Source organism: Poecilia reticulata, chromosome 6 (genome assembly GCF_904066995.2).
Source record: "Poecilia reticulata chromosome 6, P_reticulata-male-v2, whole genome shotgun sequence".
NCBI lineage: Eukaryota > Metazoa > Chordata > Actinopteri > Cyprinodontiformes > Poeciliidae > Poecilia > Poecilia reticulata.
Window position 1 is genome coordinate 1,299,838 of NC_088835.1, and position 27,341 is coordinate 1,327,178.

The 27,341-nt window shown below is 40.2% G+C and overlaps 1 protein-coding gene across 2 annotated transcripts in view; it reads right to left on the bottom strand.

The window, feature by feature from the left end:
* met (MET proto-oncogene, receptor tyrosine kinase) overlaps positions 1-27,341 on the bottom strand; it is an 89,601-nt gene that overhangs the window by 35,916 nt on the left and 26,344 nt on the right. For both annotated transcript variants that reach the window (XM_008410638.3, XM_008410639.3), the window contains exons 3-10: positions 18,541-18,744; positions 12,240-12,368; positions 11,708-11,884; positions 10,786-10,943; positions 10,135-10,249; positions 8,664-8,800; positions 7,385-7,555; positions 7,018-7,117 (exon numbers count right to left, since the gene is read on the bottom strand). In XM_008410638.3, coding sequence (XP_008408860.1) covers positions 7,018-7,117; positions 7,385-7,555; positions 8,664-8,800; positions 10,135-10,249; positions 10,786-10,943; positions 11,708-11,884; positions 12,240-12,368; positions 18,541-18,744 — 1,191 coding nt within the window. The remainder of the gene's footprint in view (positions 1-7,017; positions 7,118-7,384; positions 7,556-8,663; positions 8,801-10,134; positions 10,250-10,785; positions 10,944-11,707; positions 11,885-12,239; positions 12,369-18,540; positions 18,745-27,341) is intronic.

Below are 27,341 nucleotides of genomic sequence, written 5' to 3' on the forward strand. Positions count from 1 at the left end.
AAGAGTGTGTTTGTTTACTGAGCATATTATTATGTCCTGGCTGAACCTGTCGCGGCGTGTGCGTCAGGATGACAGATAGCATCATTACAAGGCACTGTGTGTCCTCAAACCGTCTCCCTTTGGCAAACAGCAGCACACCTTCCAGCTCTGCGTGAACCAGGAAACACTTTCTACTCTAACAGAAGGCGCTTCAGTCAGCCATGCCGTCATTGTGAGGGGAGAGAAATGCTGCAGAGAAAGTTACAGAAAATATCCCTTTGCACTTGTCCTTTTGCTTTGTTCTGCTTCCTTAGAGTGAGTCAAAACATACATGTTTATTTACTTTTTTTTAGAGCTTCATTCTGTGTTCTTCCTTTAAGACAGTGAAATCAGCAGCAGCAGCAATAAAACCTTTGCCTCCAGGCATAAAAATTGACAACAGTAGCCAGTAAGCAGTGGTTAGGGTTACGGTTATGATCACTATTATTGCTCCTTGTCATTTCCAGTAGTGAAATAAAAACTTTGCTTGCACAGCACTAGAGCAGCCAAAGGCATGTTGGACATCTGCAAGTTTTACCTTCAGCTTCTATGCACCACAAATCTGGAACAAACATCCAGAAAACTGCAAAGCTGCTTTAAGTCAAGGCTGAAAGGCACATAGAACCGTAACAACGGGAACATTCACCAACATGTTTGCTGTGTAACAAAGATTTTAATTATTGCACTTGGCAAAATGTAATTTTTAAATGAGCCGTAGAATTGCACAAATTGAAATGTGGAAAATAAATTTGCTGAGTGTACACACGCTAATTTTGAAAAGACTGACATTTTTCTATAGAAACTTCAAAACTTTTATCTTTTGCTAAGATAGAATGTTTCTTAGGTGGCCTTATTGAAATAGGTGCATTTCGTAAAACTGCAATGGAAACTTGTGTGTTCGCATCACACAAGTCATGCGATCAACAGCCGGATGTTACTACTGGCGGAAACGACAAAGAAGACATCAGGAAGTGGTCAGAATACGATGGTTTATTTTTGTTTTTCAGACAGTTGGCTCCACAGTTCAGAAAGTATTGTGTCATTCCAACGTGTTGAATCTAGTGGTTGCACGATTTCACAATTTTAAAGTGAACCTCAACTTCAACAGTCGAGTTGACTAGTCGCTGTGATGTCATAGAAACGCCAAAAATGCTTCCCATTAGCTCACAGGCAGACAGACGACGAGGCCTGATTAATGATGGAATTATGAACATATCTCATGTAACTACCATGATTTTTAACGACAAACAGACATATTCAACTGTGATTTCAATTTAATTTCTTATTTAATGGAAACACTGCAACTATAATATTGTGTTTTTCAACTTCAGAAGAACATAGATAATGATTTGTGCACATTTTCAATGGAAACACTTGTGTGATGTATTGATGTTTTCATATGTTTTAGCGATGTAAAGCACTGAACTGCCTTGTTGCAGAAAAGCAATATAGAAATAAACTTGATTGATTGATTAAGGTTTATATTCCTTTGTTGTCAGAAAACAAACAAAAACACAAGGAAAACAGAACCATCAGAGTGACATTTTTGCACGACCCTCACATGAACAGATGCGTTCATGTGAACTTCAAACCAAGTCTAGTTTTGTTTGGACTTATGAACCGGGTGAGGTTTTATATGCATTAAATACCTTTTCATTGCCTTCGTTGAGCACTGTCAACTTTGTAGGCTTGAAAAGCAGCGTGGTGAAAGTCATGTTGAATAATTTCAAACAGCTCCAGGCTGAGAGTGTATAAAGCAGCTGTGCTGAGGCAGAGATGACGCTTCCCAGACACAAGGCTGCGCGTCGCAGCGCCGGGCCCGGTGGAGGTGAGGGGAGCCAGCGGCTCCATGAGGTTCTGCTACTGTGCGTGAGTCACAGGGCGACAGCTGGATCCTGCAGAATCAGACTGTGGAGTTTCCATTTCCTGTCCTCTCATGTGTGTCTGAAACTGTAGCTGTTTTCCTTTGTCAGGAATTCTTTCTCTTCTGAAACGCTTTCTCGAATGCAATTTTTTTTTAAAAATGAGAATAACATTCATGTGTCCGAGGTAGTGAAATGTTTATTAGCTCCCATTTTCATTTTTCAAGTCAAATTGAGTTCGGATGTGGAAAAGACCCAGCCAAGAGTTCATAAACTGAAAGTCATCAGTCAAAGGTAAAAAAAAAAAAAAAGCTCTCGACTGCAAATAAAGATACTCATGACAGGACAAATTCCACAGTAGGGATTTTTGCTGAATATGGAAACATGAATTTATAGCTTTTGGATTAAAACCTTTGATCAGGCAGAATGTCTTCCATTATAAAGACGTCTTGGTGAAATATAATGGCGTAAGCATACATGCTGCTCCTATGATGGAACAATTCAAGTTCAGTAGAGCAAGACGAGGCTTCAGAAATGTTTTACTGAAAACTAAAAATCATTTGTTATCCCTTCACAAATGAAGGTTTCACAAATCACCAGCTATCTTTCACAGAATCTTCAGCTAGTCAGTCACTCCAGTTTTCACGATTCCACACATGCGGGAAATCAACATGTCCCCACATTTCTTTACGCAGAAGATTTTATTGCAAAAAAAATTGCAAAACATTATTTGTAGGTGGCAGTATTTTGAACTTCTACTTCACTGCTGCCTCAGGTTTACTTGATGTCAAGTTAAAGTATGCGGTATTGTGAATAACAAAAATGTAGCTATTTAACATCTTTAAAGAATGTCTGTTTTATTTGCTAGGTATTTCCACATCAATTTTCCTTTTACTGGAAGTTTAATTAGAAAATAAAAAAGATATGTAAAAATTCTTTGCAAAAATTAGCACTATGAAATTTGTGATCTTGACTTGAAAAGTTGTAGTTTTTGGCTTTCACAAAAGTACAAATAAAGATTTTATAAATCTCTAACTGGGTTTTAAAAAATGTTGGTTCACTGTAGAATTATCCAGTTATGTTTTTATTAGTTTAAGAAAGTTATCAATCAATTAATCATTTTCTAAACTGGAATGACCCAGTCAACTCAAAAAAGTCACTGAATACTTTCAAACAAATAAACAAATAAAAGAAAAACAATCCTGATGTAGCATGTAACGCAACACATCATGGAAGTGGAGTAAAAGTCGAAAGTATGGATGAATGATTAATTAACTATGTAAGTTAATTAAGAATATATAAACAATGTACTTCAGTAACAAAGTACTTGTTCTCGGCTACATTCCACTGCTGAATATTAGAAACAATCGTTAAAATCGATTCCCACCGTCCAGCCCGCTTTGGAAATAAAACTCTCTTCATCATCTTGAAATCTCAGTCAGACAATATTAAAACCATGAAGAGGAAACATAAAGCGTGACTCTGTCTGTTTTATTGACGGCAATTCAAGATAAATGATAGTAAAATGCTTTTCACAGCAGCGTGCTGTTAAAGTGAATGATGCTCATATTTGATCAGACCTGCTGGATCATTCTGCATCTGAAGACATTTTAAACTTGTGCAGGTGTGTGAAACTAAGAGGTTTCCTAAACAAGAGCATCCTACACACCAGAATCCAGTTTAAACATTGTTCTAAACTCGTTATCTCATTAAAGAGCCTCGCAGCTGACAATGATTGGTCAGAACTCGTCCTTTTAAGTCGTTTATCGGGCAGCACAAGAAATGAAATGACCAGCGGGATGTAATTGATCTGGAAGTGGTTTTTCTGCTAGGCGTTAATGAAGTTAAAGCTGCTGTCTGCTTAACTTCCCATCACTGCTACGCTACAGTTTACTTCACAGCTTTTAATGAGGCAAAACTTAATGTGATTATCACAAATCTAATCATATTTACTCATAAAGCACGCTTAAAAAGAGTCTTTGACCAAAGTGCTGTACGTTAACGAAAGAAAAGAGAAGTGATTAGAAAAAAAAAACAAAACAGAGATCACAGAACAACAAGCAGAAAGACACAAAACATTTGAAATCTAAAAAAAACTTGAAAGGAAATTAGTTAAGTCTTAAAGGAGAAAAGTCAGGGATTCATGAAACATTTATGAAATATGTAAAAATAGAAAAAATTTTAGCTTTTTAAAAAAATATGAGCATCTTATCATGAGACAAGTATTGTTAATCAAACATAGAGAATTCTAAACTTAAGTGGCTGAATGAAAAATCTGGTCAATGTGGCCAGTTTTTTGTTTTCTTGATTACTAGATTTATTGTCAGAATAATCGATAGAATACTAAAATAATCATCATCAGCAGCAACTCTAATATTGTGTAAGAAGAGAACCCAGGTGAAAAAAGTATACTTTAGTATACTTCAAACATACTTAAATTTGCGAAAGTGGTCTTTAAGTATACTAATTAAGTTTAAGTGTACTACCTATTAGTATATCTGAAGTATACTAAAAATACACTTGTACCAATTTCGAAATTGGTACGAAATTAGATGGATGGATGGATACTTTAAACACACTTAAACAGAATTTTACCAAAATACACTTTTAATATATTAAATAAAAGTATACTTTAAGTGAACAAAATATGAATGAATATGTATGAATTTTTAAGTGCCTTAATAATCTTTTACTATTTATTAAAATAGGCATACAATAAAAAACGGATAATCATGATGTAATTTTTAAGAAAGTACCCAATCCATTTTCAGATGTGTGATGTAAAAACCTTATAATCAACGGCATTAGCTCCAGTTCATACTCCAGACCAGATGGTGGCAGTATTGCACACATTCATTTATTTAAAAAATGCCACAAAGAGAAGAAAAAACTTGAACGCAGGGAAGATAACAGACGCTGTTCAAATTTGCCATTTTTACTCGCATAATATTGCCTTAAAAGTAGAGAGAGCCTTGACAATAGTTACTAATTTTGGTAAATTTAAGCTGGTGACATTCTAATCCGAGTTAGACGACAACACAACGGGACAACAACCAATGGAAATGAAATGTGTGTCACAAAAGGAGCCCGGAGGGATGAAGGCTGCTAAGTGTTGCTAGCTGGTGATAAGTTTGCTTATTAATTATCTTCATTTAATTATAAACAGTGCAGTAAAGATATATAACTTACGTTGGTTTCTTACATAATTATTTTATAAATTTTATTGTGACTTATTACTATAGCAATCATTCAGCTTCATGTTATAACTGCATGGAGGTTGTTTGTTGCGACTTATACTTTATTTCATAAACTAACTTGGTTTTAATTAAGCTCCATAAGACAGAGAGACTTTGATATTGTGAGGTTGTTGTTCTAACTCGTTCATCAATGTTTTTATCTTCAACATATGTTTGCAGTTTAACTAAGCAAATGAAGATGAAAGAGGAAGCCAGAGAAATCAGGTGTTAAGAAACCTAAAGACTTTCTGTCTCAGAAGAAGCTCTGACTCCACCAGATCACCAACCAGCTCTAAGGATGAACCTTCACATTGTCTTCATGATGTAAGTTTGTTTTTTCAATGAGGAGCTAGCTACATTTTCAACAACAAAAACTGCTGTGTTACCAACACTAAGTGCTTAATAAACATGATTTGATTTTAAGATAACTGGAAAGAATTTTTCTCTTCTTGTTAATCTAACATTTATCTTTCATTTTTTTTTATTTGTTGTTGACTTTCAGGGCCTTGTGATGGACTGGTGACCTGTCCAGGGTGAACCCTGCCTCTCGTCTGATGACTGCTGGAGATGGGCACCACCAGCCCCCTCGCTACCCTGCAAGGATCAGTGTGTTTAGATCATGGATGGAAAGATTTTAAGGTAGTTTGTCTCCTTAAGTCCACACTTAAAACAGCTTCATAGTTAATGCCAACATCAACTGATTCTATGACATTGCTGACTATTTTTTTTTCTACTTCTAACATAAACAGGCAAAGAAAACACCCAGAAATGTTTTTCCACCGCAGGCAGCTGGTCCCAATCATCATCAGTTCTTATGATGTCACATACATGGCGAGTCCACAACGTCTTAAAATTGTAGGTTTTTTTTTTTTATTTGCCATTTTTCTGTTCTCTTCAAATACAAATGCTTTCTATGTTTAATTGCTCTATTGTTCTTTTTTGCAGGTTTCTGTAAAGTGCGGTGAACGGGAATGTTCTGTCGTTGATCCTCACTTTCATGTTTTATTGTCACTTAAATTTTCATGTTCACGTGTTCACTTTTGATGTGTAAACTCATAATTTATGTAAAGTTCATAAAGTTGTGAGTAAAACTGGACAATTTTAAAATGTCGGTAATAAAACAAAATATTTGAATTATCTTGGGCATCTTGTGTAATTAATCTTTCCATCCAATTTTAGCCTAAAACAATGTAAGTACTGTAGTGTAGTTATGCATGTCATTTACAAAATAGGTACGTAGGAATAAAGACTTTCACGAGTAATTAAAATTCTAGTTTATTATCAATAGCAGGAAATCAAAGTTTCATTTAAATACATTACTAATATATTAACAGTATATTTAAAATATATTTGAAGTATAATAAATATATATTTTTAATATAATTCTGAGACAGAATTATTACACTCAAAATATAATAATTATATCAAAATATAATAATAAAGCTCTGAAATATATTTAAAAAGTATACTTTAAGTACACTATAAGTACACTTGAAGTTGTTCCAAACAAGTACGTATAGTATACTAAAATATACTATTAGTTGTAATTTAATACTATTTAAATACTACTAAAGTATACTAAGCACAAAATTTGTTGTTCCAAAATAGTACAGTTTAAGTACATCGATAAAAGTATGCTAAAGTATGTTAAAATTTAGTATACTAAAGTATTTTTTTTTCACCTGGGAAATGCTGGGATTAAACTGTATGCAGGAATTTATCAAATATGAGTTTGACTGATCTTGTTGAATGCAAGAAAGGAAACAGGTGGAAATGTGTTTCCTTTCAGCTACGTCAAAACAAAAAAACTTTTTCACGGAGTGTTTCTCCGCTTTGTTCCAAGCGAGGATTTAAATGTGTCAAGATCACGGCCTAGTGGAGAAGCTTCCTGTCACACTCACCACGTGGAAGACGGCGGCGTCCTGAGCCGTCCTGAGAACCATCTGGGGCTGGAGGCCGGACTGGAGGTAGGAGCCCTGAGCCGAGACGGTGCAGCCTCCGCTACGGCGAGGGAACGGAGAGCAGCGTCAACATCAGACACAGGAGATTCCCGCTGGGAGGCACCTGCTGTTTGCATTAGCAGTTCGTCACCTCCCACTCACTTCCTACTGCTGTAAAACTCCGGCATTAGTCTGCCTCATCCCACCCATCACTGCTCCTCTGTCAGGCGATGACACACGGACGAGCTTAGGTTCATATTCGTGATAATTCTAGCGTGACATGCGGAGACGCCGAGGACCAAAATGAGAACCGCGTTTGGACACTCACCTCACAAAGGAGCGCAGCGGCTGGATGCTGCTGATGACCGGGTCCTCGTTGTAGGTGAACGGCACGGGCGCCTGGCGCTCCACCGAATCCACCGTCAGCTTCACCGGCTGTTCTGAGGGGACGGCATGTGTGTGCGGTGGCGTCTTACAGATCAGCATGGAGAACGACAGGCTGAGGGCGAAGCGTTGCAGAGGTTTTCTGTTAGCTGTTAGTCCAGCAAAGGATGCTAAACACTTAAGGGGGCAGTGTTATGTTTTCCAGCTGTGAACAATCAATTAACTATGTTACCTTCAGGTGTTTTAAAGATGCTGTATACATATCAAAAATTACTTAAAAGAAATTTGACTGTGTTTTAACACTTTGAAATTGGGCCTCTGTCTCTTTAAGAAGCTCCCGTTCTTTCTGTTGTGATGACTTCCGCCTTCAGGAAGTCATCACAGCCATTGTGAGAGGCTTTAATAAGCCTCTCACAATGAACAATGAATCAGTTAATTACATTATAAATTCAAATGATTATGGTGATTAATTGGAGGGTGATTTTGTTAATAGAGGCATCATAATTTACTTTATTTATGGTTTTGGTTGTAAGTGGTTTTCATTGCCATTTTATTTATTGTTTTATTTCTGATATTCAAAATATCTTCCAGTCCCAGTGTTGAGTGATCTTTAAAAAAATTTAAGATTTTTGGTCTTTTAGAGGGAGAACTTGTATTATTATGCAATTATCTATATGTTGCTTGAAAATGATTGTGAAACAACATTATTGTTCATCGCAATAATTACTAGACGTATTTATTGTTCAACAAAATTTGTTATGACAGGTCTATTCTTTAACAATGTTTTTACCAGTGTTTCACTAACAAGTATCTCCTATAATGAGCTCAGCAAATGCTGAGTTCCACTAACTGTTTGCTAATTGCTGTTGACTAGTCTGAAGGAGCTGAGTGGGGAGTCACAGAGGGAGGGCTGCTCTGAGGCGGAAGCTTGGAAACTGCAGGTCTGGGGAGAAACTGCGTCTCAAAAGCTGTGCTAAGTTCACCCAGGCGTTTCACACAGCTGAATGGTTACCATGGAGATTAAAGGATTTCTCAAACATGCGTGAATGAATGAAAGCAACTCTTTAGGTCTAATTTTGAAAAAGGAATGACATTATAACATGATGTAAAGCTCAAAAAAGTCAATTTTACATAATACTACCCCTTTAAGAAAAAGAAGTATAAAAAAAGGAAAGAAAGAAAGAGGGAGAAACCAGGACTTCATTCAGTGAAACATTACTGACCTTTGGATCTTGCAGCTTGTCTTCCCTACAGTCACCACTTGTTTGTTTCCAGTGTCCAGAAAGGCTCCTCTGATAGTCAACATGGTGTTACCAGACTTTGGACCAAATGTGGGAAAGATGTTGTTGATCACAGGGTCCTGGATGGATGGATGAATGGAGAGGAAATGAAGAGTTTTTTAAAGGCTGTAGTAATTAGGTACAATCTTCATTTGCAGCAGATCAGACAGGAATTGAGACCGAGAGAGAGTATGAGAGAAGACATGCAGCAAAGGTTCAGAATCTGGAAAAGAAACCCTTATGGAACCTCTACACCGCACAGCACTCAGGTGCAACTTCTGCTTCTATACTGGAAATACATTCAAACCAGATGAAAAATAAAATACAGTGATCCCTCGCTATAACGCGGTTCACGTTTCGTGGTCTAGCTGCTTCGCTGATTTTTTGGTGCAGTTTTTTTCATAGTGCACTGTTTTCTGCATCCTCTCTACCTGTGTGTCAATAACGTTACGGTATTTAAATATAAGTAATACAGATTGGTCATTCAGGAGATGGAAGCTGAAAACTTTGAATGCCTGCTGGAAAAAACTGCGGCCAGAATCAGCGCAAGACCCGACCACAGGCTCGCTTGACGAGATCCATCGCTCTGCGGTAGATACAGCTGTGAATCTCACAGGGCAGCTTAGACTAGATGGCTTTAATGACATGACTCCGGATCACATTAAGGCCCTATTGATGAACACGCACACCCGCTGACCTGAAAACAGGTTTTGTTATTTGGTTTCAATGTAGAGTATTTAATTATGCTGTATAATAATTGTAAAACTAAAGGTAACTACTTCGCGGATTTCACTTATTGGGTTTTATTTTCGGAATGCAAGCCCCGCGAAAAACGAGGGATCACTGTACTGCAGACTGACACACAGTCGTGGTCATCAGTGCACACCAGTGAAAGGTTTTCAAGCCCAAAGAATGAGGCAGCGATCACTGTGACGGACTGGACGGTTTATTTTTATGCTGCGTAAACCAACACGTCTTTTCCTCTGACAGGTTTGTGTCATCTCTGTTTCTGCTGTAATCACACCAACACAGGCTCCATTTACACAGAACAGGACATCTGAAGCAAAATTCGTCGCACTGGATTTTATTCAAAAGTGTCAGACCAAAATGATCAAATAAAAAATGCAAACCGTATTATTCCGATTTTTAATTGTTTTCCTTCCATTTTGTGTGGGCTGAAATACCTAAAATGTGTTTTGGAAGTTCTGGAAGTTCTGCTTTTTATTGGGATAAACTGTCAGAAATGGCTATGGCTTTTGTAATGTACTATATAATCTGCACTGTGGATAATTACAGGCAGAAAAATCTTAACTGAAAGATGAGAAAATGGACCTCATTTGGAGTCGCTCTCTTCACTTCAATACAAAACAAAACAAAATCTATTCAGAGAAAGAAAAAAAAAAAAACATCTTACCACAAATTTGAAGCCTTCCAGTTTGGCCACCGCGTGGCCACTGGTGACCTTCACCAAGTGTCCGGACGGAGTGAAGTTCCCACTGAACGACGGGGAACACTGCATCTCAGTCCATCTGCTCCCGACCCCCCAAACAACACACAGACCAGGCATTATTCACCACCACAGCACCCAGCGTTTAGCCTAATTCAATAATCATGCAGTACCCAGCAGGAATGCACAAAGACTTCATCTTTATGTGGCATGGTGAAGGCCATCTTTTTAGAAAAATTTCCTGTAATGAAGTTGTTTGGAGCAATAAGGAGCTCTTGAGTGTGGATTTGGAAGAGACTGAAGATTGTATTCGGTGATTTTCTTTTTTTTTTTTCCCAGCAATTTTTCTGTTAAGGTAGTCATGAGTTGAATGTGGCAGGCTGGGGGGAGGAGGGTTGGAGGGGTTAAATGGTGGATGCTTTTTAACATTCCTCCTTCCACACAATCTGTCCTGTTAGAGCAGCAGCCAGGTGTCTCTCTCGCTCATAAAACCAACTTAGAGTCTTTATTAAGGTACACACACCACAGCAATTCCCAAAACCTGGTTATTGCCAGTCAATAACACTAACCCAAAACACACACACACACACGCACGCACACCCCCGCACGCACACACACCTGTTGACATTGTCCTGTCTAGCCAGCTTGCACTGAGCTCCTGCCACTTCCACATTCACCATCGAAGTTTTGAAGTTCTCCGTCTTGTCGAAGCCGAAGTTGCGTCCGCAAATAGTTACGGCTGTAGAACCCCTGATTGGTCCAGAGGACGGAAACACCTGTGACAATGCAGAGGAGAATGGATCCGTTCTGATCAGAGTTCTGATTGAACCGCGAACTGAAGGCAGTCACAGTCATTCTGTTAGACCTAAGCTAAAAAAAACCAAACAGTTTTTAGTTTTAAGAAAAGACCGGAATCGGACAACTTTCAGCTTGAACGGACCAGACCCGTGATTAGAAGTTTAGAGAAGACGCCATACCTAATCACTGGCAAACACTCTTCAGAGTGGATGCAATTAAACAAACAGCTTTTTGCCTAAAATCACTTTTATTTAGCTGATTTTACTGTACAAAATGATCACAGGGCGCTGCGCAGTCAGTTGGACAAACAGATAAAGATGCAAACCAAAATGGTCATTTTGTCATAAACCTCTTGATGAGGAAAGAAGATGGTGGTGGACAGCAGCTGTCAATCGTAAGTGAATAAGATTAGTAATATAAATCAAATACTGCATTGCAGAGAAGGTACATGTCTAATCACTCGTAACTAGCGATGCACCAAAATGAACATTTCTGCCGATATCCGATATCAATATTCCTGCTATGGCTGATAACCAATATTTACCGATGTTATATGTTTTTCTCTACCTTTTTGACACCTTTTGGGAAAAAAACACAACCAGAAACAAAAGGCAACAAGATGGAAATAAATATTGGATGTTAACATCGGCCCATTGCTGTATTTAGCACCTGTTAATCAGTTTAGTATTATCCGACCGTTGACCTTATGCTGCCATATTTATACCGGCTGTACTTTGCGTACCTTGGTGATGACCGGTGTGCAGTTGTCCTGACTCCAGGCGGAGGTGGAGGGACACTGAGGCCTTCTGGTGCAGCGGCCATCACACCAGCCACACTGCGTCACTTTGGATGACAGCAAACAAGATGTACACGTGGTCAGCTGACCACAGCCTGGGCCAATCAGAGGGATCTTGGTGATCTAGGAGGGAAAAGAACAGAATTTACAACAAAAACCTCTTAAAAAAGGATAAAAACATTTAAATTAGGTTATTTCATTTTATCTGAGCCTGAGCCTTTATGTCAATCTAACTCCTGTTGCTGGTTCAAAAGCTTTTGATCATCTTCTACAAAAAATCTGTACAAGAAAGTACACCTTGTTTCAGTTCTCTGAGTTTGTGTAAAACCACATAATTAAAGGAAATGTAGCTACAGATAGTGAATAAAATCTGAATAGATTCCCGTCAGAATGATCTTGTGTTTCTTTTTTTTAATTGATGAAGCAAAGAACAAAAAGAACATGTAATGTTGTGGATAATGTGTGGCCTCCTGTCTACCTTGCTGCCAGTGGCCATCAGCACGGCTCCCTCAGAGTGCGACGTGTCTGGCAGAACTACGCTGGCAGAGACGGGACTGGAGTCCAGGCCGATGTTCACATGGGGCGACGTAAACCTGGAGAAGAGTACCTGGAAGGAAACACACACTTTACGAACATCTAGAACAGTTTCTGGTCTAGATACCAACATAGCGATTGTGTGATTGCGTTAACAGCAATTTGACATTTCAACATTAAATTTGCTTGATGGAAACACTGCAATTTCTACAGAAAAAACCAAACTCTCCTTTTTTGATACAAAGTCTTGGCGCTAAATGAGGTATTGTTTTTTTGGCCGTACCAAAATTGGTTTGTTTCCCAAAACTGCAATGCAAGCACTTTTCCCACATCCCAGGGGTCACGTGATCAACAACCAGATGGTTTCACTGACGCAAACTACGAAGAAGAAGACAACAGGATCACAGAATGTGTTTTTAATGACTTATCTGGTGAACAAACTTATTCGTGTGTGATTATAACTGTTCCTGATTAACGAAAACACTACAATTGCAAAATTGCATTCTTTTCAACAATAGCTGAACATTGATCAAATTTTGTGCACATTCATAATGGAAACGCAGCTACTGAGAACCAATTAACTGCTCCGAGTTAATTCGATGTTAATCAGCGAAACTTGGTTTGGGTTGTGAGGTTTCAGGTATAAATGGGTTTAATTATGTTTTCATTATTCTACTGCATCTCTTCAAAACTTCACAAACAGACTAAACAGAACTCATGTGCTTAGAGTTCATAACTTCGACCTCAATGTCAGATGTTTGACAAAGACATTTGCCTTTCTCCCTCACAGTACATTCCTGCCAAAGGGGAGGTTAGGTCAGGACGCTCTGTCAGATGGTGGGATTTTATTCACTCACCACCTTTTCATTGATGCAGAGGTAGCCTAATAAACGCCGAGAATAATACAAAGTGGGACATGTCATATGCGGTCTGTATGATGGAAGGACTGAAGAAGCTAGAGGACATCCATAAATTATTGCAGCGCTGTGCCAGCACACCTTGACAGGGAACTGGAGCAGATAAACCATCCAGAATGTATCATCCCTCCCTGAGGCCTCTCTGCTTTGCCGTATTTTATAACATGACACTGAGTAAAGCAGAGTTGTGTGAAAGCAGCATTTTTTCTTTTTCATTACTGTCAGTGTTAAGGCTTCTAAAAGCTCAATGATGCTTGGCAAGTCAGGCTCACTTCAGCTTAGATCCAACATGAACCCAAACTGGTTGGGTAAAGTGAACATGTGCAGAGACATGCAAAAATTATTCACACCTCTTGAACTTTCTCACATTTTGTCACGCTACAACCATCATGGGAAAATCTGTCAGCAGGACAACTACCAATTGCACTTTCCTCAAACCTGGTCTGTGGGGCAAAGTGGTAAAGAAGACCACTGCTGAGAGGAAGACATACGAATTCCCACTATATTCACTTTCAGAAAGTGGGAATGGAAATCATTGTTCTGTATGCTAATATTAGGTAAACATCAACCATCAACTCCAGGCTCACATACAATGAAATCTTGAATTTCACTAACACACACACACGCCCTCACACCTTCAGCGAAACACACCTGGTGCAATATTTATCCGTTGTGGTTACGCTGCAGCTTTTGGCTTTGGAACAAACAAAACTGAACAGCGTATGTGGGGTATGTGGTCACTGCAGTAACGTGAGGTTTTTCTAAATTATACACACACCCACACTTAGATGTGCACACACACACAAACACACACACACCTAGCAGCCAGCAACACAGTTAAGACAATCCAGTGGTGACTTGTGGTGTGCGTGCATGTTTTATGGCACTGGCCAACGGGCGCTGAAGCTGTTGACTGTTTCACCCTTTTGTTCAAGCCTACGATGCGTCAGGGCATCCAGGAAAAACACGACACACTCAGCGTAGTAAACTTTAAATGTACTTTTTTACTCAGTTGGCTGAACCGCAGCTTGGCCTCTGATTCCTCTGCTGACAAACATCTTGTTTTCCAGCATCATTCTTTCACTGCTTGAACCTCATGATCAACGTTAGCTTTTGTGACAGCGAGGATAATAGGTGGCTTTCCGCAGGGGACGGGGCCACACAACAGCCATTTCTCTGGAGGTAATAGTGGTGTAAATTACAGCTTATTGTATTAAGGAGCCTGGGGGGAAGTTTGGCCTATAAACACTGGCACTGTGTAATTCCCACAGTGGGCCGACTGAAGTCGAGGGAACGCTTCCTGAGTCAGTCCACTGGGGGGGGAAACAACGTTCCTTTTCTTTCACTGCCTCTGCCCCATATTCCTTCTCGCTTTGTCCACCACGGCTGACAAGGAAGCTCAAACGCATGAAAAGTTGACAGGTCCTTTTGACCCAACGAACAATGAAGTTGATTTTGATGAGAACGTCTTGTAGGTTTTCTTCTGCATAGCTTTAGATGGAGGCAGCAGGCGGTCAGGGGGTCATCAGGTCAAATGCATACCAGGGTGACTTTGGGGATGAAAGGTTTCCGTCTGGGTTCAAATGAAGGATCTTAGCGACTTGGAATTACCAAGTCAAAAATTAGTCCAAAAAATATATTATTGGACAATTTTAAAAATCTTACTGCCTAACGAGCAAATACTGATTCTTTCTAACAATGTTTAAGTTTAAAGAAAAGTTGACAATGTTCAGATTGGGTTGGAGTTAGGAGGTCCTGTTGCTGGAATAAATCTCTAGTGGAATTGCAAAGGAGTCTGAACTTAAATTTAAAACAACAAAAACCACAAAAACAGAAGATGTCTTAAAGCTCCAGCATGTAACTTTTATAAAACATGTTTTTTACATGTGTGTTAAAACTGTCACCTTGTAGCGACCATATGGTATGAGACAGATAAAATGTGAAGATCCATCTCCTCCACCCTGAGTGAAGAAATGCACCGCTCCTGACCAGAGCCAAGACTGTCAATCAGTCTCATGTACTCACTGCTCAATGTGGTGGCTATGCTAACTAACCTCAGTGTTCATGACAGGCTCTGCTATCAGGAAAAAGCTATAGTTTACCACAAGGGGGACGAGAGGATGAGCAGGCGTGTGCAAGGATGATTGACAGCGCTAAGATCCGCCTCCTGCCTCTGATTGGTTGTTTCTTGTTAGCATTGAGAGAAGGCAGAGGAGTTTGATTTTCTTTCGCCTATTATGTGTCTCATACCAAACTGTCACCAAATAGTGACAGTTTCAACACATGTAATAAAATATTTATCTTTCATAAAAGGTGCATACTACAGCTTTAAGCTGAGGACCACAGTGACACTTTTGAGAATATATGAATAGATAATTGACAGATTCATCCCATCTGAGTGTGAGCCTACATTTTGAGTAAAAGTGTTTTTTTTTAAATTTTTTTACCATGTTTGCTGCTTTCATTTTACTTCAGGCTGTAATCCCTAAAACTGGCTCGTCCTCATTTCTTCCTATTCTCATTCTTCTATCGGCTGCTTTTCTCTGTTTATTCTACAAGCAAAGACTTAATCCTGGTCGTGTGGCCGTGCGCCGCTTGCCACTGCTTAACTAAATGGTTAACTTCGCGAAGTTTGGACTCCTGCTTTAGCTAAAGCTGAAAACAAATCAGCTCGCGTATGTTAGTGGAGATGGAGCCTGGGAGGAACGGGGCTCTGGGTATCGGGGTGAGGAGGGGGGCTAAGCGTGAAGTGGCATGGCTGGCTTTAGGACTGACTGGAAAAGCATGGCAACAGCTGCAAGGAACTCGCAGAATGCCGTGCAAGGGAACGCGTTAGGGAAGCCCGTCGTTCACCATTAACGTACCGTTCAGCCTGTAAGCCCCCTCGCTTTCTGCTGCCGCTGTCTCTGCCCTCCCCGCCTTTCCTTGCAGCTGTCATGCCGATTTTCCATGTCTCTGCTGCTTTTTTTCGTGCATGCTTTTTATTTCTTGAGTTTCGAAAATACGTGACGCAACTCAGTTTTTGCTTTTTGGCGATTCATTCCGTTCGCGATAGTATTTTAACAATGCAACACAAATCGCAGGCTTCAGTCAGCAGTCATGACCCTGACATGTTGTTTTACTGATGGAATGGCGGGTAAAGCAGGAAACAAGGTGTTGCATTCTATGGTGTGACATGAAACAACACAAGTTTGCCATTGGAAGCTGATTAAACTACAACAGCCTTAATATATTTGCTGCACTGTAAAACATTTGAGCAGCATTTAGTTGTGTCTACTATGTTCTATTTTTAAGTCAAATAAAAAGTGAGTTTTAGATTTTGAACCTAAATGTGTGAGTTTGTGAAAGATAAACTTACAAGTAGTAAGTTGTGTTAACGTTTATTCATTTTGTCAAACCTCCAAGAGTTGACTAAACTAGAGTATTTAGGTTAGCACTTAAACAAAGCTTAAAAAAAAGAAAAAGACAGGAGTGGGAACTATTTCCCAGAGTGCTTAGCAGCATGTTTTTGTGTGTTATATTGATCTGACTCTTGTGTGTTATTAAGGCAAATGTTTATTTAATGCAACTGACAGGTTGCAAAGCTTGAGGATAAGTCCTATTCACACTAAATGTTTCTGAACAGAATTTTATTGTGATGTTTAATAAAATTCATTATCAGATTAGAAATTTTGTTCATGCAATTTGAAACAAGAATTTAAATTAGTAAAGTAAAAAAAGTTATTTTAAGTTATTTTAACTTGATATTAACAGTGAAAATAATAGATGAACTAGATGAGGCCAGTTTTTTCTATGATATTGTGAAATAATTATTTGGTTTAAATTGCAGCATTAAGTTAAAACTCACAATTCAAGATTAATTAACTTAAATGTTTTTTGTTTCTTATTGTGAAATCAACTTCATGAACTTTAATTTCTGAGTTAAAAACCAAAACAGTTTTCCTGTTGACTTTAATTGAATTGTCAAGGCAGCAGGTGAATTTTTATTTTAAACCACCTTCAAATGTTTTACAGTGTACTTGCATTACTCAACTACAGCCTTCAGAAAGCCAGATTTGGCCTGATTATGATACAAGATAAATAAGAACCACAGTTGATGTGGAACACCAACTCCAAGTTATGTAAAGACATCAAACAATTAAAGTCAACTAATGTCTGAAATATACTCAGGGTGTTGAAGTTTTGTTTACTCATGAAAAGGAATTTTCATGAAGCAGTAACTGCTTCCAGCTTATGGTTCTCTGGAGAAATATTTCGGGCTGATGTTATTAGGCTTAGATATAAATGTGCAGTCTTTGAGCTTGGCACTCTGTGTATATCAATGTTTTAGAGAGTTATTTTGAAAGAAGAATGGCAGGAGGTTCTGACAAATCCAACTAATATCAAACTGGCATTGAAGAAGAATCCATGAGTTCTAAAAAGCTCATGCGGCAGCAGTTTAGGTACTCGGTGAAGAAAGAAACGGTAATGTTACGTGACGCAAACATTTTGTAAACACAGCAAAAATGCTGCCACAAGCCAACTGTTAGCTGCTAGCAAAGCTAAAGTTAGCATCCAAGCAGTTGATGATAGATTGAAGGACTATTTCATAGTATTTCATTGAGTTCGGACTGCAATCATCATCTCTATTTCAAAATGTAAACAACTTAAGACTGATAAATAGATCCATGTTGAACAGAGACCTGTTTTAAATTGCAAAAACACAATAAAGGAGCATTGCCTATGCTTTCTTATTTGTTTATTTATTTTTTGCCTAAAAACCAGCTTAGAATTGACAAATTAGACAAAAAAATCTTAAAAATCCAACATCAGACCAAGGTTTGAGAATCTTAGATTCCTCATGATTCTGTAATCAGTTTGGGTTTTGTTCCCACCTTTAGTTATGTAATGAAAAACATATCGTCTTGTTTTGTCGTGTAGTGTTTTTTTAATGGCCTGGATATATTTTGATGTATTCATGTAGAGCAGAGTGCCCAAAGTCGGTCCTCAAGGGTCGGCATCCTGTATGTTTTAGTTCCCTCCCTGGTTTAAAGCACGTGGATCAAATGATGGCTCATTAGATGGCCTAAGAGGAACATTGACATGCTGAAAAGATTGTTACTACCACCAGGGACAGAACTAAAATGTGCAGGATGCCGGCCCTTGAGGACCGACTTTGGACACCCCGATGTAGAGTTTCTGCCTACTTAGTCCTAACAGAGAAACTTACATCTAATTTAATCACTCCCATGCAAACAAACACCTGCCACATAAAAAAATTTAAAATTGACATACTGCACAGGATTTTGGTTTTACCAGCCCTTTGCAGCCTGGTGTTGATCTCCTTACCTGTATATGCCGTCCATCTGCCGTGCCGAGGTACGCCACAGTGCGACCATTGACTGGAACCACTGTAATCGATGTGACCAAGGTGTTCTTCAAGTCTTTGTGCCAGAACTCCAGCCTCTGGACAAACTGGGTCACCTGCAGGCGGTACATGCCCTCCTTCCCCTCATGGATTCCTTCGTGGGGGTCGCAGTCGTCTGAGGAAGTCTGCAAAGAAACCAAACGGCATCAGACAAATTACAAGTCCAACCAAGAAATGTCTTTCTGTTGTGGTTTCAAGAGTGAGTTTTTTTTTTTTCCCCCTCTCCAACATCACCAGCAACAACATCCGTTTATCTATTAAAAGGAGAATCTGGAGTCTGGAGTTGGCATAAAAGGCTGCTGATCACCAGAGATAATTAGAAAACTGCTGAGAAGGAGACAGGGGTCACATTTCACTGTTCAAACAGAGCCTCTTAAAAACCACTTGCTATATAATATCATGTAGAACTATCTGTTTTCATATCTGACCCAGTGGGGGGAGGGTTAGAAGCCAAACCTGCTAAGCCCCCCCCTTTAGTTACTCTTTCATCAGGCTGAGCTCGTAATGGAGGTCTGGCTATGATAGCACCTCTAGGGCAGGAACGTGTTTTGTTGGACAGTGAGGGCTGCTGGATTTCATGGGAAAAGGACAGAGTTTCATGCTGTTTTTCATTTCGCTGACTGTCTCCAACTGTCTCCACATGTTGTTTTTTTTGCACTTTTTGAACCTCTGGTTTCTTACAGACTAAGGGTAAAGATCTAAATCTCACTTTCTCTCCATTGTTGTGTCTGGAGCTTCTAGATCTTACAGTGAAAGCACAACTTGTGTCCAGGGTTTGATCCTCTCCCCATACCTCCCCCACCTTCCCTTCCTGGCCAGTCTTGTTTTACTGCCTTTGCTCTTTGCCTGTTTAGTCATGGCATTCTGTCCCCTGCCTCAGATTTCATTAATTATTAATGACCCAGGGGGTGGCAAGTCTCTCGAGGCTCTTTGGGTCCTTGACCTGAACGCTTGACCAAGCTGTAGCTTTCTGCTGTTTACTCAGCTCTGGCGCATGACCTCTCCAGGTTGAACAATCATGGCAACTTGCTAAAAATGTCGAGCTGAAGCTGAAAACCTGATCTGGACTTAACAACGCTCCAGTCCAACATATTCTTGTGTCCGATGAAGTCATAGCACCATTATTTGCGGTTTGTGTGAACCTTCCTCAGTCATTTGTTTAGGCAGACAGGCTTTGAAGATGAAGAGAACAATAAGCTTGTAATAAATCTGGAAAGTTAATTTATTCTCTTTTTTTCTGTTGACTTCTACTTCAGGAGATCAGGACTTCTAAAAGGGTTAAGATAAAACGTCAGAGACACGGTCCGACCTGACAAGCACACGGTGGTTACATTTTAAAAAGGCTTAATATGAACCCAAGAAAAAGCTGAAGGAAATTGAAATTTGGCAGAACTTTTGAACACATTCCTGCTGTACATCTGGGTAACAAAAAAAGGCCACCTTATCTGCTTTGAATTAACCAAAAAAAAAAAGGGAAGATGGTTCAAATTGGATTAAAAAATGACAGTCTGTGACTGAAACCCATTAAAAACTGGATGACAGAATGGACACGTAGCAACGAAGAAAAGAAAAAAAAACACATAATGTCTCAAGAAAAGTCAAAGGAGTGATTTCTTGTTTGAACATGAAGTAGAAATTGTGTGTTTTAGAACATCCCTGCAGTATCTATTTTTTTCAGGAGGTTTCGTTTAAACCGTTTCACTTTTTGGAGAAAAAAGTGAAAAGTACTCAGCAGTTGCTTAAACCAATTCCTCCTAAAAAATACCTGACACTGACACGTCATCACTGCAAAAATGATGTCATGCTGGATGAAACAGCAGGCCCTGGGCTGATTGTTTTCAGAGCAAACAAACAGGACTTTGGTGTGTTTGTTGAAGCGGAGCAGTCTGATGTGATGGCAAGCGCTGAGCGTCATTCCTCTGCCTCTGCTGAGGAATTCCTGTGGATCAAGAAGATGAGATTGGACAGCGGAAGGCTGTTTTGACAAGTCCTGTTTGAAGCTGCGCTGCTGTTATCCTGGGCTGGGGTTTGGCTCGTAGGCAACCTTTTCTGGGCTGGCATGTGATGGCGTCCCCGCCAGGAAAACAGGTTCAACGACACGCTGAAGCCATCACAACTCAAATATGTCACTTCAATTAAAAAAGAAAAATTTAAAAAGCAGTACGTTGGGAAAATATGGAAGAGTTTCCCATTAAAACCTGGTGAACAAACAAAACAGCCTAGCGAAGGTGAAGGAAGAAACCAAGAATAAAGTAGCCTGGCCGTTACCTTTCTACACAACGATTCTCATCTCCTAAGCAAATTTGTTCCATAGAGCTCAATTTCTCAGGATCCATCTCACCCTGGCCAATCAGTGAACAGAAGGCAGGAGCTCTGAACGATGATGTTGAGTTTCTGTGCTGCTTTGGCATTGTGGTTTTAGAGGAAGTGAACGGAGGAAGTTGGCCACGCTTCCAAATATTGAGTCGGAGCAACAGGAATGCTTAAGACATTTCAAATCCAGATCCAATTTATTTCTAAAGCACATTTAAAAAGCATAAGTTTGCCCAAAGCGCCGTACAAAACCAAGACAAATCAAAGAATAAACACAAAACAACATTAAAAACACACACATAAAACCAAAGACAATAAAAAGAACATATCAACTTACACCAGGCCAAACGTTATAGAAGAAAAATAAATGTTTTATAAAAAAACTTAGAAACAGGAAGCAAAGATGTCCAAAGTTTGGGAGTTTAAACAGATAAAGCTCGATCTAAATTTCTGCCTTGTCAATCGGGGCCAGTAAAAGCAGCTGAAAGCCAATGAAGGGAGGCCTGAATATGTGAGATGTGCTCACATATGTGTGACCCATTAAACAATGAGAAGGTCCATGTTAAACAAGCTGAAGATGTGAGGGGAATGCTGATTGGCTCAGCATTGTGCACAAGTCTGCTCCGACTTAGCAGACTTGTGCACATGCTCGGACGCAGTCTGTCTACTCGACTTTTGCAATGCAGGGCAATGCTGGTAAAGATGTCGTTCTCTTTCCACAGAGGGGGAAGGTTGTTCGCAGCGCACGCGATTTCCAAAAACCTTCGTAGTGTAGCTGGTGCACCACGTGTCACAGCCAAACATTAATGACTGGATAAGATCACATCCTATCGTTTTAAATTTCAACAGTCTGAGCCTCCAGCAAGCCGAAGCGCCACACCGTCTGGATGAAAGTATTCCATTCTCTGAACATCTCATGACGCTCTGTGTCCATCTAGAATCTGAAAATGGAAAGAGTATGACACAAATAGCAAACATATCAAGACAAGGCCGTCCAACTAAACACACAGGCCAGGCAAGGAGAGTCAACAGGCCCTCCATAAGTCTGGAGAAGAGATCCTGAGCTCAGGTGGGAGCCTGCTGACTGGAGAACTCTCCATAAATCTGGCCCTTCTGGCACAGAGGCAAGAAGAGAGCCATTGTTGAAAAGCATTGATGTTCTACATGTTCCAGGCTATTTTCTGAAGCAGTCTGTAAGCTATTCAACAGTAACCCTGCGGCACATATGGAAGATACTGTACACTTCTTGGCCCTATACTTAACCAGCAGCTATTGTCCCCAAAACAACGGCCCTGCGATTGGATTTCCATGTTGTGAAGCTCCCAAAGCTAGTGGCACTGCTTGGGAGCGTCTAAAGAGAGGTGAAAGGTGATCCCTGTGGCTTAATGTCATTTTCCTACTCTCCCTGTGGCCCCTGGGCCCTGTGTGAATAAACACACTAATGCCTGAGCGCGAAGCCTTGGACAGGGTTACTCGCAAAAGTGCTTTTGAATATACAAACTGCATCTGCGGTGCAAAAATAGTGTAACAGCAGCACGGCTAATGTATGAAAATACACACCACGTTGCTGAGGCTTATTAGCTCCGACTTAGCAGACTTGTGCACATGCTCGGACGCAGTCTGTCTCGTTTGCAGGGGGCGCTCAGCTGGCTGTCTCTCTGGAATAACAGACCTTTGACCTCTGGGTTGTTTGTGCAATGTTGCGCTCCAGGCAGCGGGGCGTTTTGGTTGTTGCCGGGGTGTGCAAAAATGCATTTTTGAGAGACGGCAAAATGCAAAACAAAATAAAAATGAACACGTGCTGGTCAGGGTGGGCGTCCTCCGTCTGGTCTCTGACATGCACGATACTCTGCAACCTGAGTCTGTAGCAGTAATTACCGTGATGTGTAGGTGTTGTGTGTGCCCAGCAGCACAGGTGGCTGTGAGAAAGCAGTACACGGTGTCATGTGTTAATGTGTGTTTGCATGTGCGGGCGCTGCGGAGAACCAAGTGTTGGAGAATAAGGAGAGCTGACAGTAAGGTGAGGACAGGGCCATGGAGCTGCCCTCAAGATGTCAACAATGACAACGATGAGAAGGGTATGAGCAGGACTGAGAATCACCAGTACAATAGATCAGCACCAGTAAGGCATTATATGTAATAAATATCAGGCCAGAAAAACATTTCTTTAATTAATAAAAACAAACTGTATTTGCAAATATCAAAAGGGAAAATTCTCCTGCCATCTTGTAGTGTAAATGGTAGACAGAATTTATAATGATAGCTATCAGTATGAAAGTAGATCTAGGGAACTGGCATGTGGAGTTAGCTTTGACTTCTCTAAAGAAGTGACTGTTTTGAACATTCTGGCCTCTCAGTAGCTCTGTCATATTGTCACATTTTTGTGAACTGAATGTTTCCCAAAAAACAAAACAAAAACAACAAAAAAAACTTCTTTCTTGAGGAATTCCAGTGCTGATATCCACGGTCCCCCGGAGGCTGCAGCAACAACTGTGAGGTCTTTGTTCTGAGCGTGAAAAGTGAGGCAGATGCAAAAGAAAGTTTTCACACACATTTTCATAAACTTGACAAAGCTTTGCAACGACACTGTTTTAACCTGATGATGTGTCCGGGTTGGCTAACATCTAAGAGCACCAATGGTTTAGTTAAAGCGGCTTTGAAGATATTTATGCATGTTCACACAACTGCTACAAAAAGACTTGGTTCAGATTACATTCAATTTAGCTGCAAATAGCCTTTCATTCCACAGAATACGTTCCTGAGATCATCCAAATGGAACAGTATGACTATAAAGATTCTTTGTTCAATTTCGTTAAGCATTTTGTCAAATTCTCAGTAAATGCTCAGCCACTTATGCCCGTGTCTAAGTGCGAAGAAACACTGAACCAATCTGACCTCTGAAGAAAAAAAAATGAAAATGTATTTTTGTTCCACTTCATAATAATGCACTACTTTGTGTTGGTCTACCACATAAAAGCTAAAAAAACAAAACAAAAAAAAACAAATCAAACTCAAGTTTGTAGTTGTAATGTGGAAAATCTGAGAAAACACAAGACAACGTATGTGCTGCCACTCATCTGCTCAATAGTTCGAAAAGCCTTTGATGAGAGAAAAGAAAAAAAGACTCCTAAATTAGATTTTGTACCTTTGGGATTTCCTTAAGCCTTGTAATGTGTCCAGAGGCATCTGGACACATTACATATAGGATCCTCTCTGTCTTCAGACTTAAACTAAGTCAGCAGACTGCACACTGCTGGAGCTTTTTATCAGCCAAAAAGCTCTGGAGCCACACACCAGGATGCCTGGTCGACACAGATCCGTGGCAGTACGGTGTTCTGCCAATGAATGCTGTCTTGGCTTTACACTCCTATAGTGTTTGAAAATTTGTGTCATTTCTTAAATGTTTTCGAAGTACGAGGTGGCAGAGATGTTGTTGAGCTGGAAAGCGTCGGGAATGACACGGTGATCAGTTTTAAACATTTTTCTAACAAGCCACTTCCTGCACCAGACTCTTCCTGACAAAAACCCGAAATTCTCATGTGCCACGGGGGAAAAGGATATACCCTTGTTCAGAGCGGATGCTGAAAATATAATCTCATTGTTTCATGAAAATAGCCCTCTTTCAAAGCCCGTCTAACAGACCCTGGAGTCAATGTCGCCCCTCAGACTTCATCATTCCCCCTTTTCACCTGCCGTCTTTCTTTGTTTTTTTGTTTCCTTTCCCTTGCCTGCCTGCCTCACAAAAACATGTACGTTCAGTTTTTAGATGAATTGCAGAGATGTGTGCATCAAATCCAGAACAAATGCAAAAGAATTTGGTGTGATATGTCATGATCCACTTACAAAGGGATCTCGTAACAACCTGGGCTGAAAGGTCGCTTGCCAAACGAAGAAGTCCATATCAAAAAAGCCGAGTTAGAGTAGTAGTGCCAAAGACAAGGCAAGTAAATTTTTAGAGAAATGTGTTGTATTCTGAAATTGAACTGTTTTGCCTTAACCACTGTTGGAGAACAAAGCGAGCAAGCCTACGATCACTATATGGGATCATGTGTTATGGTTTTGCTTGATGAGGGATCGGTGTTCTTCACTTCATAAGGACTGAACAGTATGTGAAAAGACTGAAGCAGTCATCAACCATGAAGACAAAGCTTTGGCTCAAATGACCCGAATCATACAGCAAACCTGTTACAAAGTGGCTAAAGGACGACAAAGACAGAGTCAGTTTAGCTTGCAGAGCTAACAAGTATCTCAGTCTCGAAACCTGACTCAGGTTCACCCGGAGACGGTTTCAGGTGTATCTGAAAATGTTTTTTGTCTTTTTAGGCTGTACGTCCATGTAGATTTGGTTTCTTGGGAAACCAGAAACAATCATTTTTCAAACCGGGTTCCAGAGCGGATACATTCCAGAACATTTCCTGTGTGGCCACGCAAAGCCCAGTCGTTTTAAAGCTACGATGTCAAAGCTTTGTCTCTGACGCGCCTCACTCTCACAAATGATAATAAAAAAAAGCTGTTATTTTTCTGTGTGTGTCGTTCTCTGGCAGTGTTACAGTGCCACTCATTGGCCCGGCAGACACAGAATACGATTGGCCCGTATTCTGTGGTGCTGCATTCCGCCATGCACCAGTTTTCTGATGCGTCAGAAACGCAATAGAGCCATTCCTCCCAATGGCTCTATTGGGAGGAATGAACCAAGAGTTCAAAGAGAAGCATACAGAAGGGTAGGCTACTCAAAAATGTTTGACTCAAGTCACACAGTTTAAAAAGGAAAGCAAAAGGGAACTCTATGAAATAATGAAGAAACATGTGTAAATCTCATTATCCTCATTTTTCACAAATAATTTTGGTTAACTTTACTGAGCTAAAACAGGAAAAATGTGAACATGTGTCTTTTTATGCAGTACATGACTTTTCAACAGTATGCATACGGTTGAATGAGCTCAGCGAAGAAACAATCCTCAGCTCTGCTTACTGACATTAGCGGGATGAAGCCTGGCAGGTTGAGTGATTACTGCGCATCCTCTGCTTCCTTTAAAAGGCTAAAATATCGTCTCTGAGAGCACAGAGGGGATGATTTTTCACCTCTGCTTCACAACTTCTGCTCCGGGATGGATCACAGTATGTTTTTACTCCTTTTCTCAGAGATAGGGGATTTACGTGATTCAAAACAAGGCGAAGGAATTATAGACTACTGAGACCGCCGTGGAGGCCAGAGGACAATCGAAGCCGCTCTCAGGAAGCCGTCTGATTTCACAACATTCTGAAGGCAAAGACACATTCTTGGGATGAGCTTTCCAAAACCGTTCCTGCAAATACATATTTCGGTCAGGCTGACTTAGGTGTCAACTTGCAGATCAAAAGGGATTAGCGGGGTCAACTCCCTAAGAGATTCTTTCCAATCACAGCAAAGGTACAGCTAAAGAAAAAAAGAGTTGACAAGAACTAGTTCCAAACGGACACGTTCAAGCTAATTTCAGTGGCAGTGACGCAACAGGCAGCTCTTTATGGCGCTAGTCGGGTTAGCATCAATGCCGCTCTCATGCTAGGTGTTTCATAAAAACCTCAGACATACGTGATACATTACATCATGTAAACCCTGGAGGCCTGCATTTTCCACACCAGACATATGGTGGATGACTCCTGTTGGACTCATTCTGTTCTTCTTGACTTTTATTTGCTTGAATAATGAAGTCTCGCTGACATCTGTGACATCTACAGTGAGGGAGCTCCACCAGGGAGCATCATGGGAGATGCTACTGACTTATCACCGGGATGGACAAAGAGGAAACTGCATCAAGATTTAACCTGGTTTAAAGGTGTAATTTCATAACCATTTCAGAAAGTTTACTCAAACTATATCTCAGATGACATATAGTCTTTCTATAGGTCTGTGTTCCTCCAGTCTGCTGATTTCTAGCAAAGTTAACTCCCAAAACAATATTTTTATGAACAAAATCTGCAAAATCTGAAGGTTATATATATATATATATTTATACACACAGTGTATTTTCCGCACTATAAGGCGCACCTAAAAACCTTCAATTTCCTCAAAAGCCGACAGTGCGCCTTATAATCCGGTGTGCCTTATATATGGACCAATATTGAGCCACAACAGGTCTAGCAACTACGGTAAGCAGCCTCCGACTTCATTTTCGCCCGTAGAAGAAGAAGCGCGCGGTGCATACTGGGATAGTTGTCAGAACGCTGGTTTGTAATCTATGAATAAAGTTTGACTGACCTATCTACCTACCGACCGTCTAGAATCAGGTCGTCTGCAAGTCATTTAGCACCACGTTCTCCACGAACATGCTGTGCGCGAACGGAGAAGGGTGACCATCGTCCGGCCACGCCCCGGCCCAGTCGCGGAAGGCTCTCCTCGCCGACTGCAGTCGGACTGTTTTGTTGACAT